The following is a 17,983-nucleotide window of genomic DNA, read 5'->3' as shown; positions in this document are numbered from 1 at the left end:
GGGAAAAAAAAGCCTCTAATGATCGCGCGGCTCAGCTGGGATTGTCAGAGGCTTTTCAAAGCATTTTTTTCTGCAACCCCTTCGGCCGAAGAGGTTGTAGGAAAAAAAATGCCTATAAAAGCCTTTGGCGATCCCAGCTGATTTGCCTGATCGTCAGAAGCTTCTAAAAGCATTTTTTCTGCAGCCTCTTAAGGTTGTAGAAAAAATGCTTTTAAAAGTTAAAAATAAAGTTGGCCACGCCCACCCAGTCACATTACCCCCCCCACAGCAAGCCACGCCCACAGAACTGGTAGTAACAAATTTTAGATTTCACACCTGATTTGTTGTACCTTATGATTAATGATTGTAACTATGACTTATGATCTATGACCTATCGCTTTGTTGTTTGTATGTACACTGAGAGCTGACATACCGGAGACAAATTCCTTTTGTGTCCCATCACACTTGGCCAATAAAGAATTCTGTTCTCTTTTATTCTAAAATTACTAGACAACTCATGCCCTGTTGGGACATTGATTCAGAGATATTTCCTTACCTAAACAGAGAAACAGAATGACCATTGTAAAAAAAAAAAAAAGAGTGGGAGCAGGAATGACTTCCAACTCCCTCTGGCTTCCCCATTGGTGGGAATAAGGCAGGGAGCATCAGAAATTTTCCTCCCTTCTCTGTCCCTTTTCCAGCAGGTAGGTAAGTGGCTGCTGCTGGGTAGAGGAGGGAACAGGATGAAATCCAGCAGGTTCTGACAGGTTCTGGAGAACCGGTAGCAGAAATTTTGAGCAGTTCAGAGAACCGGCAAATACCACCTCTGGCTGGCCCCAGGAATGGGGAGAGAATGGGGATTTTGCAGTATCCTTCCCCTGGAATCGGATGGGAATGGAGGTTTTGCAGTATCCTTCCCCTGGAGTGAGGTAGGAATGGAGATTTTGCAGTATCCTTCCCCTGCCACGCCCACCAAGCCACACCATGCCCACCAAGCCACGCCCATAGAACCAGTAGTAAAAAAATTTGGATTTCACCACTGGGAGGGAATAAGGGATTGCAAGACTGGCTGGGAAACTGTCACAGAATGTTGAAAATAAAGATCATGTGACTGCAGCAGCAACCAGTAACACTGAAGCACCCACAACTTCCCCAAATTTTATTCACTCAGCGGCCATGGGTCCCAGATTTTGGATGTAAATTAAAGTGACCCATTTAAGGCACTTTTATTCAAAAAAAAATGTTGCCCTATGATGCACCATTTTACTCAGTTAAAAGTTATGACAAGAGTTTTTGTAGTATACATATGCATGGTGCTCTGCCTTTCTGTCTTAAGAATTAGATTCCGGGGTTTCAGGTTGTGACTTCCTCAAAAGATATGCAAAAGTCAGGATGTGTCCCCCAGGCTCTTCAAAACTCATTGCCAATTAGCATTTTAACATGACAGAATAATTAAATATATGACTAGAGTCTAATAGCATTCATTAGATTTCATTTTAATTAGGGTGTAAATGAGCTCAATTTAAAATTAGATCTACCTGGTTCCACCTACTGTTTTTGAGAGTTCAGCCCTCTGCATCCCATTTAAAGGGATTTAAAGGCCTCCCCCCCCCCCGACAGACTCATATGCCAGTTCCTGGGAATCATCTAATGAAACCAGGAAATAATTCCAAGAGTTTTAGAAGAAAGCCGGGGAAGTTTCAGCAGGCAGGATGTTCATTCACATGTACTCCCACTGTCTAGAGAAAGTCAAGGGTGTGTGCTCTACAGCTTACGAGAGAAAGATCTGAATTTATTTGTACCAAGCACTTTTTACAGGTAATGCAAAGGAGACAGGATCAGATAACTCGGAAGATAAATAGGTGCAAAGCCACATTTTATTCATACTGCAGAAGTTATGCATGTTAAGCACTCCATCAGAGAAGATTAAATGATCTCTCAGAGTTATTACCTAACATTTTGTTTATTGGAAAATTCTTGGCAATCCATCACTAGAAAACCTGAAAAGCATACTGGCATGCAAAGATTCCACACAAATTGACATGTTGGCCTATCATTAGTTATAAAAATGGAATTGTAGCAAACCTTGGTTCATTTCCTTGTCAGGTTATTGAGAACTTCAGTGTTCCAGATACAATTAACTTCAATTCCCATCATTGAATATTTTAGGTTGGGGATGATGGGAGTTATGGTCCTAGGCTTCTGGAAGGCATCGAGTTACAGATGCTTCATTTAATCTTTTCCTTCCATGCTGTTTTTTTTACAATAAGCAAACAATGGCTATTTCTTAGCCATACTGCTGTGGGTATACAGTACGTAAATACAGTGTCTACTTATTTATTTTCTTCAACAAAGACAGTGCGGTGTAGTGATCAGAACAAATCCACATTTTCCCCAGTGGATTCTTTTAAATAAAAACACACTTTGCCTCCAGCACCCTATTTATTTGCCAGAAAAAAGTAAGTTACTTGGGTCTTTTGGACAGAAAAAGAAGAAAGGAAGGAAGGAAGGAAGGAAGGAAGGAAGGAAGGAAGGAAGGAAGGAAGGAAACTCTGAGTCTCATAAAATCTCTATTTCTCAATATAACCTATTTCATTTGTCTGAAGTGATGTAGGGTTTCCTGCCTAAGCAGGGGGTTGGACTAGAAAACCTCCAAGGTCCCTTCCAACTCTGTTATTCTATTCTATTCAGAGGGAGGGAGGGAGGGAGGGAGGGAGGGAGGGAAGGAAGGAAGGAAGGAAGGAAGGAAGGAAGGAAGGAAGGAAGGAAGGAAGGAAGGAAGGAAACGTAACTCCGAGTCTCATAAAATCTCTATTTCTCAATATAACCTATTTTACAAGCCCATTGCAAGAATAAAACAAGAGTGGTGGGAGAACCAGATATGCCACATAAAACTCCAGAAAAGAGGCAGCTAATATTAACAACCAATCGAATACGTTTGTTATCGTATTGCCTGCAGATGAAAACCTTGTGCTTTTAATCAAGAATATAAATCACTGGGAAACTATTAAGCCTTTCCTTTTCCCTGCCAACCAATCGGGTCAAATCTGGACCCCGGTTTTATAGCTGTATTCAAGTGAAAACAACAACAAATGTTCACAAACAAGAGAGGGTTAATCTTTGCAACCCCCTGCTCACACAGGAGACCTGTACTAGGGATTCAAACCGCCAAACTGCCGACCTTTCTGATCGACAAGCTCAGTGTCTTAGCCACTGACTGAGCCAAGATGCTGAAGAGATCTGTGTTGCTGAGTCCCAAAGCACAAGCAGTTACTGCTTATGCCGATCAACCAAACATCTTCCCATCCTGAAAAGAAGCTCATTTTTAAGGCAATCTGAAGAACCAACAAGAAAACAAGAATAATAGTTATCCTTTCCCACTTCTCCATTGCATCTATGCAGTCAAAAACATTAAAAGCAATACAAAATAAATAAATAAATGTCAAGGCCTCACATTGCTGCATTTTGGTACCAGATAAATAAATCAAGAATTATTACAGGGTTGAGGGAATACAGCTTTGCCCAGTTATTTGCTACAAAGCTTGCCTCAATCGAAGAGGGAAACTCAGCCTAAGAAACAGTATTGCCCCCAAAAATAGACTGATTTAGCAAAACTCTCTGCATGAATTTACAGCAGAGACAGGGATCCATCCCCAGAATCTGCTCGCGTTTAGCAACACAGCTTTCGTCTTAATTACAGTTATAGTCTTTTTGTCCCCCTTAATAACTTTTAAAAACAAAGGCTTTTTAAAAGCCCAAATATTTAGAATCAGGGTGGAGAAGCAAATACAGGAATATATGCCAGATTTCCAAATGGAGAAAGAGCATTCTCTGCCTTGAGGAAATAGTAAAATTGGCAATTTTTCCATTAACTGAGGGGAAAAAATCTCAAGTATCTGTCTGCTGAAGTTCGGAGTCGGTATTATAAAATCCATGACATAAACACAACCATGCTTAGACAAAAATCTTCTGGCTCTCTTTTTGGGGATACGTGTATTCTTCCAGCAGACCCCACCCCGTTCATTCTTTTCCCTTACCTGCTATGTCGTATTTTTTTTTATTTTGCCCCTCCAAAATGTTCAGTTGCCTTGAGGACTCTCTTCAACAACTATTATATTCCTGCTAATTTGGGCTTTCTCCCCTCTAGTTTCACAATGCCCACCCCCCTTCTGGCTATAGTACAGGTAGTCCTCGACTTATGACCAAAATTGAGCCCAACATTTATGTTGCTAAGTGAGACATTGGTTAAGCAAGTTTTGCCCCATTTTACGATCTTTCTTGCCACATTTGTTAAGTCAATCACTGCAGCCGTTAAGTTAGGGACCTGGTTGTTAAGTGAATCTGGCTTCCCCACTGACTTTGCTCATCAGTAGGTCGTAAAAGGTAGATCACATGACCCCAGAACAATGCAACCGTCATAAATATGAGTCCGTTGTGAAGCATCTTAATTTTGATCACGTGACCATGGGGATGCTTAAGTGTGAAAAACGGTCAAAAGTCACTTTTTTTTTTTTTTTAATTTGATTTATATGCCGCCCTTCTCCGGAGATTCAGGGCGGCTTACAATGCGTTTCAGTGTTGTTGTAGCTTTGAATGTTCACTAAATGAATGATTGTAAGTCAAGTACTACCTGGGCTTGATAAAACTGAGAAAAGTATAATTTCAAGACCTCTGCAGCAGGCAAAAAGAACAAGCTAGTGAAATGTTTAGGAAATTCAGTTGGGTTCAGCACAGCTCATATAACTAGCTACCTGAATGTGTTGTTGAGATTGATGTAGAACTCCAAGCCAGGGGTGAAATCCAGCAGGTTCTGACAGGTTCTGGAGAACAGGTAGCGGAAATTTTGAGTAGTTTGGAGAACCAGCAAATACCACCTCTGACTGGTCCTAGAGTGGGGAGGGAATGGGGATTTTGCAATATCCTTCCCCTGCCACGCCCACCAAGCCACACCCACAGAACCCGTAGTAAAAAAAAATTGAATTTCACCACTGCACCAAGCCATGGTTTATACTTAACTGCCCACTGTGCGTTGTAAACCATGGATCATAGTATTGTATGTTGTACAAAACCAGGCAATGGTGGTTTATTTAATTATAAACAATGATGAGGAACCCAACCACTCATTTTAGGATGTATGTGCCCAATGATCCTTATTTGGTGGAGATGGTTTCATCTTCTGGTAGTCTGATCCTATTTTGTCACTCATATTTCTTTTCAAAATGCCTTGTTGAAATACGGTCTCATTGCTGGTTCAGACAACTATTATTTGGCTCCCTTCAGAGGTTCTAGGAAAGTCTTCACACCACAGATTCATCCCTAAATTCAGATTTAATAAGAATGCAGCTGCTGTGATTGCGTAACATAAACCACACTGTGGTGCAGTATAAAAATCTTGCTCATTAAACGCATCAAGAGCTGGGTTCGTTCCCACAATACAATAAACTCAAATGACTCAGCCCCATTTTCACCTGGTTTAATATGTTGTGTGAACCCAGCTTTGCAGTTAGATCTTATGCCTACTACACACTTCAAGGTAGTACCAATCCAGCAGTTTTTCCTACCATTCTCCTTCAGTTTAATTAAAGAGAATTTGCTTTACAAATTGTTTCAGAGGATAAGAGAATTTGGGGGAATGTGCACTTATTTAATTATAAGATAGCCCAGGGCAAAATGTGAATGTTCTATATTTTATTCCCAAGCTTCCATTCACTTCCAAGAGGACTTTTCAATCCTGCCCTTGTTTTTCCCATTACGGAAGATTCCTGCCCTCTAGAAATTTATTAATTTAATGTAATTTATTCATGGGCTGCCTCCCAAATGACTTGGGGAGGTTTACAACTAAAAACAAATTCCTCCAGGAAATTCTTGCTACTGCTGAAGAAATAAAAATCAATCACTCCATTCCTTGGCCCCAAAATCAGAGGAAGTTTTCCCCCCAAGGTGCTCTGTAGCTCAGCTCTGTTTCAAACACGAGAGGTTTTTGGCTTCACGAGAATGAAAACCCTTCGGCATTTGCAAAAGAGGAAGACTGAGCAACGGATCAGAACCTCGCATGAGATTGCAGCAAGCCAACAGGCCTTCTGAGAGGATAACTAAGTCTCGCCCAGGTTCCCGAGTTGTACACGAGAACGGGTGTGTTTCGAATGACTTCTCCATAGGAACAGTAACATAAAGAGAGGATTGTAAACCCAGAATTTTAGAAATGGGAAACTGGAAGCCAGAAGAAGGTAGAAATCTGCAAAAGAGGTGCAAAGGATGAGTCAGAAGCACTGATGCCTCGCCAAACAGCATTCCAGAGGTGCCAAAGGGTAATGTGTCGTCTCCCCGGAAGTATTATTTGCAAGGAGGGAAGTACACAGTGCCAGTAGCTACCTGTGGAATGTGGCTTGGCAAATGTCTCAGCTATTCTGTCACCAGAGTCCTTTCCTACTCAGGATGACAAGGCCTGGGCTCATATCCTCTGCGTTTCCCTTCCTAGAAGTGAAGACAGACAAGTCAGGTGTCACCAACGGTTTCCATGGGACTCACGTTCCCATTGCTGCAACTCTGCCTGTATGTATAATTTCATTCCAGAAATGAATGCAGATTGCTGCACATATATAATCCAGGTGAATACAGATATACTATCATTATTCTATTGTGGTTTAGTCAAGGCTTATTGAAATTCAGGTAAAAAGTAAAATCTAAACACTGGGAACTTGAAAAAAAATGAGGAAGAAGAGAATGGCAAATGATTTTATGGATGGATGTATATATTTATTTGCTAACTTGCTTACTTACCTACTTACGTATTTACATATCAATCAAATTTATTAGTCACCCATCTTACCACAGGGTGGCTTGCAATGTTAAAATATTGTATTATTTTCTGTACTGTTGACAAGCAAACCCAAGGAAACATTATGTTAGTCACTAACTGAACTGAGGAAACCTACTTTTTTCACCCATGACCCAACTTACATGTTACACTAGGTCTAAGGCTCTTGTAGCTGAGCACGATGGATGAACCAGGTTAATAATAATTTTAGACAGAAATGCCAACTATGAATGATTAACATTTTGTATCTCTCCTTACGTGTCCATGTGTATGTGCATATATGTATGTTTGTATGTGTATATGTAGGTACACACACACACACACACACACACAAATATATGGCTATTTTTTTCATTACCTTGGGCAGCTGTATTTCCCTTTGTAACGTGAGCCACACAGGATATGTATACCCATTACTGAGCACTTCAATTACCTTGGTGACTCGGTCACATGCCACATTAAGGTTCTAGACCTCATTGTTTTGGTTACACACTATGCCATCACTGGGATTAAGTCAAGTCCCTAGGTTTGAGTGCCAAACTAGGGAATATGCCAGAGCTACATCCAATGAGTTCTGCAGTAGCTGAAAGAATTGGTTGCATTCAGCCCAGTTTCTCTCAAACTTCGCAACTTTAAGATTTCAATTCCCAGAATGTATTTATTTATAATCAAGTATCTATAATCAAGTATCTATAATCAAGTATTTATAATCAAGTATCAAGTATCGCCTCACTTTTAGGTGAGTCCAAGTTTACAATAAAACAAGTAAAAACAAAAAGTACATTTATATTATATATTTTAACAAAAATAAAAAACATGTAGCAGCTACCCAGGGTCTCCCGCTCTCTGTCTCTCTTAAGATAGATAGAGATAGATAGATAGATAAGACATACATACATACATACACATACACATATTCATACATACATACATACATACATACATACATACATACATACATAGGTAAAGGTAAAGGTTCCCCTCGCACATATGTGCTAGTCATTCCCAACTCCTAGGGGGCGGTGCTCATCTCCGTTTCAAAGCCGAAGAGCCAGCGCTGTCTGAAGACATCTCCGTGGTCATGTGGCCGGCATGACTAAACACCAAAGGCACACGGAACGCTGTTACCTTCCCACCAAAAGTGGTCCCTATTTTTCTACTTTCATTTTTTACGTGCTTTCGAACTGCTAGGTTGGCAGAAGCTGGGACAAGTAACGGGAGTTCACCCCGTTACGCGGCACTAGGGGTTCGAACAGCTGAATTGCCGACCTTTCGATCAAGCCCAGCGTCTTAGCCACTGAGCCACCAGGTCACATACATACATATATACATACACACACTCACACACACACATCTGTCTTTCTGTCTGTCAGTCTGTATGCATGTGTATTTGTATATAATTTATTTGCCGTCCATCTTGTCAGAAGGGGACTAAATAAGTATCCCTTAGTAAGTGGTTTTCTTTATTTTGTTATGTTAAGAAGAAGAAAAATACATTTGTTCTACATTGATAGAACAAACTCGGGGCAGTTTTAAAGTTCCCACGGGAACCCAAAGTTCAAAATATTTACTCCCAGGTATCAGGAAATGAGTTCACAGATACCAGGTCATCTCTCACCCAGCCAGTTCAGTCGGTGACTTATTCTTAGACCAAGCGAGAGAGCGAGAGAAAGAGAGCCGGGGACCAAGGCAGAAACCACACCTCAGCTCTGACACACGCTGGATTAGTGGCCTTGTAGATGTACCAACCTCTGGCTCCCTTAACTCCTCCGCAGAAGAGGCCTCTGCCTACTTTCCCCAGCACCTGCATTATTCATGAGCAAAAGATGCTTTGAAGGCATTCGAGAGCGGCGTGTGCTAATTGCCACCTGTCCTGAGATACAAACCGGATTTTTCACCTGGTGACCTGATTCATCCGCACTCACTCAGGCAAAGAGAGGCACACACACATATACCTACCTACACACACACACTGCTGACACTCGTCTGGAGCTCACCCAAGGACTGAATCACTGATTCCAAATTAGAGGGAGCCGGGATGTGGGTTGGGGTGGGGGCCCCCCTTCGGTACAGCCTCAGTAATTAAACCAGGCTAATTTTTTTTTCATTACCTTGGGCTGCTGCATTTCCATTTGCAACGTGAGCACACAGGATATGCACACCCATTATGCTTCAATTACCTTGGTGACTCTGTCACATGCCACATTAACTTCTAAGATTCTAGCCCTCAGTTTTTTGGTTTTACACACACACATGCACAACCGCCATTGCTCGGATTAAGTGAAGCCCCAAGGTCTGAGTGCCGAACTAGGGAATGCACCACAAAGCTAAAGTGAATCCCAGGAGCAGTGCCGGTAGCTGAAAGGATTGGATGCAGTTTAGCAGCCGCAGCGTTTCTCACACTTGGCAACTTTTAAGACGTGTGGATTTCCAGCGTTCCCCTGTCAGCCATGCTGGCTGGGGAATTCTGGCAGGTGAAGTGCATACATCTTAAAAGTTGCCTGATGAAGAAATTGAGCAGAGAATGAACAAAGAACCATTGGGGGGGGGGGGAGAAACCTGAAGCAGGCTTACTGCTTTCTCCAGATGGCAAAACGAGAACCTGCAGGTGGAAACTGCAGAGAAACCATTTAGAGATAAATATTAGGAGACAGGTTGCAGTGCAAAGGAGCTACTCAACAGAACAGATTCCCTTTGAAGGGGATGAGCCCTCCTCCTTCAATGCAGAAATCAGGTGGGGATGGAAGTGTCAACTGGAAAAGCTGCTAAAGCTCTTTTTCTGAATTAATTAGATTCTGAATTAAATGCAGGTCGTCCTCGACTTACGACCACAACGGAGCCCAACATTTCTGTTGCTAAGGGAGACATTTGTTAAAGGGAATTTTGTCCCATTTTACAACCTTTCATGCCACAATTGTTAAAGTGAATCACCGCAGTTATTAAGCTAGTACAGAGGTCTTCAAACTTGGCAGCTTTAAGACTTGTGGACTTCAACTTGTGGAGTTGAAGTCCACAAGTCTTAAAGCTGCCAGGTTTGAAGACCTCTGAGCTAGTACCACCGCCGTTAAGCGAATCTGGCTTCCTCGTTGACTTTGTCAGAAGGTCGCAAAAGGGGATGGCGTGACCCCCCCCCCGGGGACACTGCAACCGTCATAAATGTGAGCCAGTTGCCAAGTGTTCCAATTATGATCACATGACCCTGGTGCAATGGTTGTAAGTGTGAAAAACAGTCATACGTCACTTTATTCAGTGCCGTTGTAATTTCGAACTGTCACTCAACGAACTGTTGTAAGTGAAGGACTATTTGTAAGGAATTTAATAAGGACCGCACAAACTTGCTGTAGTCCTCAGATTGAGCCCACCATTTCCATTGCTAAGCGAGACAGTGGTTAAGTGAGTTTTGCGCCACTCTCTTGCTACAATTGTTAAGTGAATCTGGCTACCCCACTGACTTTGCTTGTCAGAAGGTTGCAAAAGGGGACCCTGAAATCATCATAAATATGAACCAGTTGCCAAGCGTCTGAATTTTGATTATGTGACCCATGGGCATGTCAAGCAGTCGTAAGTGTGAAAAATAGTCATATCTCACTTTTTTTCAGTTCCGTTCCAAGTGCGAACGGCCACTAAATGAATGGTGATAAGTTGAGGACAACTTGTAGCTGCATTCACACAATGCACTTAAGCAAGTGGCTGAATTATCGTACACGGAGCTGAAAAGTAGGCTGGATTGAGACACCCTTCTACGTCACAAAAAATGAGCAGCACCTATCCAGTTGAGTTTTTAGTTTATCAAAGTTCCTTGTAACACACTCAAGAGGGCTCAGTCAGGATGCACGCCTTAGCCTGATTCATCATAACTCTAGGCCTACCCTTGAGCAGAGCCCGTATGACTATGCCAATCACACACCTTTCCTGTTGGACCACAAGAGATACGCCGAACCCCTTGTAATGTAAACACTCATGGTCGATAGTGAGAATATCTAGCATTATTATTACTATTCTTCTTCTCATCCTTACTAGTACCTATGTCTTCTCACTTATGGCTATATCCATGTTGGGTGTATATTGTTTTTATTGTTTCCTGGTATGATTTGATTGCTTATTAGTATCCTGTGACTATCACTAAGTGTTGTATCTTATGATTTTTGACTAATACATTTTACTTTTTCTTTATGTACACTGAGAGCATATGCACCAAAGACAAATTCCTTGTATGTCCAATCACACTTGGCCAACAAAGAATTCTATTCTAGCAGGAGGCTAAGGGGAGCCAAGTTTGATTTCACGCCCATACCTGGTCCTACTATACCAGGGGTGGGCAACTGTGGCCCTTTTACAACCTGTGGACTTCAACTCCCAGAATTCCTGAGACAGCCATGCTGGCTCAGGAATTCTGGGAGTTGAAGTCCACAGGTCATAAAGGGGCCATATTTGCCCATCCCTGTACTAAACCCATGTAGAATTTTACCAAGTGAAGCTCCCAAGTTTTGCTAAAGCAGGCTGCTTAACCGTGATTTCCTGAATAAGCCTCACTTAGCTTATTCACAAATCATAGAAAGCCAAAACCAAACAAACACAACATGTCTTAGTCTGGTGTATGAAGTCAGTAACTTCAACGGAGTATCTTTTCTTCTGACAAATCTAAAGCTGAGTTAAAGAGGGAAATATTTAGAACATGCAACAATTAAAGAGAGGTCGCTTTCCAAGAAACTGCCTGATATTGGCCAAAATCTGTTTACACAGGCGTTTCCTGGTCACCATCTTTTCCCCACAATTAACATCTTAACCAGCTCCTGGCTCCCCCTTTCTCAAGAATGAGATTTTTTTCTAATACGTAAGCAGATTTCTCCCAAAGATAAGAATAAATTTTTTTAAAAAAACCCATTGTCCTCCTTTCATTCCTATGTGAGGCATTTAAAAACTTTTATTTCTCTTAAGCACACACACATAACAATAGGAAGCTTTGTTGGATATGTATGCTGTTGAGTTAGCACAAGGGATTTTGGTATCATGATAACCTTCCAGATAAACACAAATCCTTATTCCAGCACTTGGGTTTTCTGCTACCTGAAAAATCTACAGCCAGGTGAAAAAGGAACCAGCCTTTTCCTAAAATTTATTCATGGGAGTTATCAGTCACTTTAATCTAGATGAAGGTTTGATCTTCATAGGAGTTATATCGATCACCTTAATCTAGATCAGGGTTTCTCAACTTTGGCCATTTTAAGATGTGTGGACTTCAACTCCCCAAATTCCCCAGCCGGCTGGCTAAGGAATTCTGGGAGTTGAAGTCCACACATCCTAAAGTGGCCAAGGTTGCGAAACCCTGATCTAAGTGGATTGAATACTGTGTACAGCACCGGTTCTATAGAACCGGTATTAAAACCGGCAGGAGGCTCCGCCCACTGACCCTGATGTCATCAGAATGCTTCTGCGCATGTGCGTGGCCCCGTTGCAAACCGGTAGTAAAGGTAAGTAGAACCCACCCCTGGTGTACAGGTGTGTTGCAGCAGGACAGCAATGCAGGGCAATAATAATAATAAGACTGTAACAACACAACAAGCAATAATAAAAGCACACTGGTGTTGATTATTCTATAAATCAGACTCAAAAGTCTTTTCAGAAATGTCGTAAAGGTGGGGGCCACCATTACTGGAGGAGAAGAGCCCCCAAAATGAATGGTTGCCACTTATCTCCCTCCCACTACACCTCACAATAGGAACAACTTTTAGCAGGTTTTCTCTTGTCACCCAGGCGGGTAGAAAGATTCTATTTAGGAAAGCTGATATATATATATATTACAAACTATTCTAAAAATACAAGTTCCAGGTATATTAGTAATGGAAGGGCCTATTACACGTGCAAGGGCCAAATTGATTAATGGCATATAAAGGCAGAGATCTCTGTAATGGTAGTTTAATACTCTGACAATGTCAGCAGATTGGTGACAAAAGCTTAGTTAAATAAAATTTTAATTATTTTGCCCATTACTCTTCCGGGTTTCTGGCACACATGCAAGCACAACGATCAGCTGGCCTTCGTGCATGCGGCAGTGCCTGAAACTGGAAGAGCTGGTCTTCTGTTTTCCTGCGTGAGCATGTGCGCCGGCTAGTTGGTCGTCGCATGCACATGCACACCAGAAACCCGGAAGACTAGCTGGCCAGAAACCGGAAGTTCATTTTTGGGCATGCGCATGTGCCCTGGGCAACTCCTCTTCCGGGTTGCAGCCCAGCCGAGCACTCACACGCTCCCATCCCGGTTCACCATCACTGATATATAGGGTTTTATAGGCCATAACCACGCAGCTTCTGCAGTGGTGGTATAACATAACAGTAATGGGATTGGTCAATGAGCACACAGCCCTCTCCTTTTTTGTCTCAGCTGAAGTTTCGGGTGGTTTTCAAGGGCATGAAATGATAATGACAGTAATCCATACTAGGGATGATTAGGGCATGAGTAACCATTCTCAGACCAACCTGTTCCAAGTAAGGCAACAACTGACACACCAAACAGAGCTGCTCCACGGGGTCCAAACTCTCTGAGTTTGGTTGTTTCCTTATAGACATTTCATTACCCAACTAGGTACCATCATCAGTGCTAGAAAGGAGTGGTCCAATGTCCTCTGGGACAGGCTTCCACCTGCATGTCTAACAAGAAATGTGGTTTCAGAGGACTCAAGGATTACAGGCTTGCTCTCAAGCTACTTCTCTTGGCTGGGTTGAGTCTGATCTGGTGCCCGTTTATTCTAATACAGATCCTGAAAACCTCTTGGCACCAGAACTTCTACAGCATCTCCAATGGGTTCAGAGATGACGCTTCACACTGACCGACATCCTTTCTCCATATAGATCTTAAATAGGGCTTTGCATTTTCTAAACATTGATACTAGAGGCTTGCTAATTTCACAACTGGAAGATCTTTCCAATGTCACAGCAAGCCACTACTGTGTCTATGCCCCTTTGAGCGAGACAGCAAGCCTCACTTTGCATCTTGCAATATGATGACAAATCCATTGGCTCTCAGTACATGGCATCCTTCTCTATCCTACCACTTTCTAAACCTATTGGGACTTTGACTAGGGATTCTGGAAACTGCAGTCCCCATTCTTTGGGTGCTGGGGGGGGGGTCGCTGCTCTAGGAATTGCCTACCTGTTCCCAATTCCAGATGTTCAGTGTTTAGAATTAGTATTGGTGCTAAAGTCTGGCGTATTTTATCTGGAGTTGGTATAGTGTGTATGAAACCAGCTATTGTGATTTGGAATAATGGTTATGTCAGTGTAAGATAAAGCGTGAGTACAATTACAGTACTGTGACTTAGTGCAAGGCATGAAAAAAAGATTTTTAGCTTTAGATAAATGCTATATCAACATTAGTAAAGACAATATGCAGGTAATTCTCGATTTGCGACTACAATTGGGACTAGAATTTCGGTTGTTAAAGCAAAGCAGTTTGTCAGTGAGTCACACCCATTTTTATGACCTTTTTGCCACAGTTCAGTGAATTACTGCAGCTGTTAAGTGAAACACACAGTCAAATCCAGCTTCCTTCATTGGCTTTGCTTATCAGAGGTCAGCTAGGATGGTGGCAAATGATGATGACCTGACCCCCCCCCCCAAGACACTCCAACCATCATAAATACACACTGGTTGCCAAGCACCCAAATTTTGATTATGTGACCATGAGGATGCTATAATGGCCGTAAGTCACCTTTTTCAGTCCTGTTTTAACTTTGAACGGTTACTAAACGAAGGATTGTTAAGTCGGAGACCATCTGTACTTCAATGCAACTTTTCTCAACCTATATAGTCTTCTAATAAACCCTATTATCCTCAACCAGCTTGACAACAGACACGGGAAGCCCAGATTCCCATCCCTTTGTAACAATGAATGGCCACTGAATGGCCTGTGGGAAATTGTCACACCTAAATCGAGACTATCTTGTTTTAATAATAAAGAGTCCTTTTGAAAGGGCTCCGTGAAAACCTGGAATTTAGAGGCATCCAAATTCAGAGGCAAACTCGCAGATTATAGCCTTATCTTCCTAACTCCGCCTTGCCACATTTCTGTGAGGCAGGAAAATAAGAATTTTTTTTTTCCCTCCTGACCACTAGAACAAAGAAAAAAGGCCTACACTTCGCTCAGGAATAGATTTAGTCTACTGAGTGCGCTAAAACTGATATATCAAGCTCTTGTGTCCTTTGACGGAACACATTTTCCAAAGGTGTTCAAGCTATCAAGGGAAAACTCATTCATACACAGATGCACGCAGCTCCTCTTCAACATATCAGAGGGAGCTGCGGTAGCCCCTTTTTCCAGCAAATTTATTAGATGGAATAGATGGTAGCAGACTCCCAATTCTTCGCTACCAAAACTCAGGTCTCCCCCCTGCAATTTCTTTAATATAGGGTTTTTTTTTCCCGAGGCAACACCCCCAAAAGCAAAAAACCTCCCCTATTTTCTCACTTCAAAGAGAACGCTTTCACACACACCCCCCGGTTGCATAGAGAAGTCAGAAGGGGTTTCAAAGACCATCTAGTCCAACCCTCTGCAATGTGCAGAAGGGAAAAGCAAGGAAATTGTGCACTCCTTTCTTTTTAAACACCTTTGGGGATAAAGAACCTCAATCTCCATAGGATGACTATTCAAGCACGTGCAGCTAAGAGGTGGCTGCTTAAAAGCAGATGCTTTTTCTTCTTTGAACAAACCCACCAGGGGAAGTGGAGAATATAAATTCTGGTTTTATGTTGGTTGCACCCAGTGGTATTGCCAATACACAAGAATTCCTACCACTCCATTTTCAAAGTCGCCCTTATCTCCCTCGCAACAGCTTTTACTTGTCACCCTTGGAGCATTCAGATAAGTCCTTTAGATTCCCTCTGTCAACACAACAACGGCAGACCCGTGCGCCTGTGCATACACACACACACACACACACACACACACACACACACACACACACTTCAAGGGACAAACCCAGAGAAGTACATCAAACAGTAGAGAGAATCACTCCGTTGCCCCTCTGATACAAATCCCAATTATTGGAAAACCGAAGGGGGAGGGACCATTCATGACAACGTGGAAGACAATGGTGCAAAAATCTCCTTTTGCAGGCTGAGGAGGATTGGGGTGGGTGGGTGGGTGGGTGAGAGAGGCATTCTTTTGCCCTAAGCAATGCAATTCATCCACTGGGAAAGAAACAGAGCAAGGCTTTCTAGAATGGGCATCTCTCAGATCTGGAGAGGGGGAAAAAAACACCCCTTTTAAGATAACATTTTCTCTATACAAATATACACTGCTCAAAAAAAATAAAGGGAACACAAGCAGAAGACATCCGAGATCTGAATGAATGAAATAGCCTTATTAAATACTTTGTTCCTTACATAGAGTAGTTTTGTGTTCCCTTTAGTTGTTTGAGCAGTGTATAAATTACTGTATGTAAAGAACAAAGTATTTAATAAGGCTATTTCATTCATTCAGATCACGGATGTCTTCTGCTTGTGTTCCCTTTATTTTTTTGAGCAGTATATATATATATATATCTATGCACACTCATTCATTCATTCATTCTCTCTTTGTGGCAACGCAAGAAGGCAACATTGGCCGGCTAAACCCTGAAGCTCCTATCCAGATCATCCTGAAGCCGGTCAGTTCTTTTCTTTCTCCAGGTTTAAGAGAAGCAGCGGGACCAGGGGTGCCAAATATATCCCTGTCCCCTTCTGTCAAAGGAAACCCCCCCCCCCACACACACATCGATCGTTTGTTATGTACTCTGCCTTTCCCCGGTGCCAAAGCGCCGGGCAGAGCATCTTCCCTTTGTATCCAGCGCAAGGCGAAGAGTTGCGCCTTCGCCACAACAGCAGGGCTGAGCGGTCCCTGCGGCAGCAGCCAGCTGAGTGAGCGAGCGCGCAGATGGAAGCCGGGCAAAGTGCTCGCTAGGGAGATTGAGGAAGGCGAGAAAAAAAAAAGAGAGACAAACGGCCGAGAGAAAGAAGGACAAGAGAGAGAGAGAGAGAGAGAGAAAGAGAGAGAGAAGCGAGAGGAGGAGACGGGGTGGAAGGGAGGAAGGGAGCGAGGAACGAAAGGAAGGGGGGAAAAAATCGGAAGAGGAGAAACGGAGCCGCGGGGGAAGGAACGGAGGGGAGAGGAAGGGAAAAAGGAAAAGGCTCAAACGGAGGAAGAAGGAAATTAAAACCAGCCGCCGCCGCCGAACAGGGCAGTCCAGGCGGACACCCACCGGGAAAGGAAGCGGGGAGGAAAGGAGGAGAGAGGAGGGGAGCGGGGAGGTCTGCGGAGGAGAGAGAGACGCGCGGTTCCAAGCAGCCCGGCAGGGGCGGGGAAGGGAAGCCGAGGCTCGTGAGGAAAAAAAAGAGCGCCCGGGCGAAAAAGGGGAGAAGAGACCGAGGAGCGGAGGCGGCCGGACGGTCTCACCTGCCACGGTGTACCTGTCCAGGTAGTTGAGCACGTTGCCTATGCTGAGGATGGCGGCGGCGGCCACGCGGGCTCTACCCAGGCTGGGAGCCGCGGCGGGCGCCGCCTGGCAGCCCCGCTCGGCGTTGGCTGCGCTCTTGCCTCCTCCGCCGGGCGCCGGGAGAGCGCCGGAGAGCGTCTGCACCTCGCCGCCCCGTCCGCAACAACCCCGGTCTCCGCCGCCGCCGCCGCCGCCGTCGTCTTCCTCCTCGTCGTCGTCGCCGGCCACCGCCACCACCGCCGCCGCCGCCGAGACCCGAAGGCGTCCGCCGCAGCCGGGGGGGCCGCTGCCCGACGAGCCGTCGCTCTCCAGGCACATCATGAGCCGCGGCGCTGAAGGAGACGCACCTGCTGCCCCGGCCGCCCGATCAGCGCCGCATCTTGGCTGCCTCGGCCGCCGGCTCGCCCGCCCCGCGCGCCGCCTGGTTGGCTGCGACGCCCGCCCCGCCCCGCCCTCTGCGCTCCCCAAGGCGGCCCGGGGACGCCCGCGGAGAGCCCGGCGGTGGCGCGCCGCCTTCGGGCCGGGCTCCGGACGCGCCGCCTGGAAGGGACGGCCGGCCGGCCGGGCGGGCGGGACCCCCTGCGCCGGATGGAGGCTCCCCCACTCCTCCCGCCCCCGGGGAACGACCAGGGTCGGCTTGGCGGCGAGCTCCGAGGTCCCTTCCAATTCGGTTGATTGGTTGGTTGGGTTGATCTACGTCCCGCCTTCCGTTGAGGTGC

At 44.3% G+C, this 17,983-nt stretch overlaps 1 protein-coding gene across 3 annotated transcripts in view; it reads right to left on the bottom strand.

Moving 5' to 3' along the window:
• LOC117667472 (SPNS lysolipid transporter 2, sphingosine-1-phosphate) overlaps positions 1 to 17,772 on the bottom strand; it is a 153,920-nt gene extending 136,148 nt beyond the window's left edge. For 2 of the 3 annotated variants that reach the window (XM_087889297.1, XM_060693177.2), the window contains exon 1: positions 17,225 to 17,691. In XM_087889297.1, the coding sequence (XP_087745423.1) occupies positions 17,225 to 17,585 (361 nt within the window). In that variant the 5' untranslated portion in view covers positions 17,586 to 17,691. Of the gene's footprint in view, positions 1 to 17,224 lie in introns of all 3 variants that reach the window. The other variant, XM_034420845.3, reaches the window with a different exon arrangement.
• Positions 17,773 to 17,983: the final 211 nt, after the last annotated feature.

Source organism: Pantherophis guttatus, chromosome 1 (assembly GCF_059756535.1).
Source record: "Pantherophis guttatus breed Tessera chromosome 1, ASM5975653v1, whole genome shotgun sequence".
In the NCBI taxonomy this organism is placed as follows: domain Eukaryota; kingdom Metazoa; phylum Chordata; class Lepidosauria; order Squamata; family Colubridae; genus Pantherophis; species Pantherophis guttatus.
The sequence above is the reverse complement of the archived record's forward strand: the minus strand, read 5'-3'. Positions and strand labels throughout refer to the sequence as shown.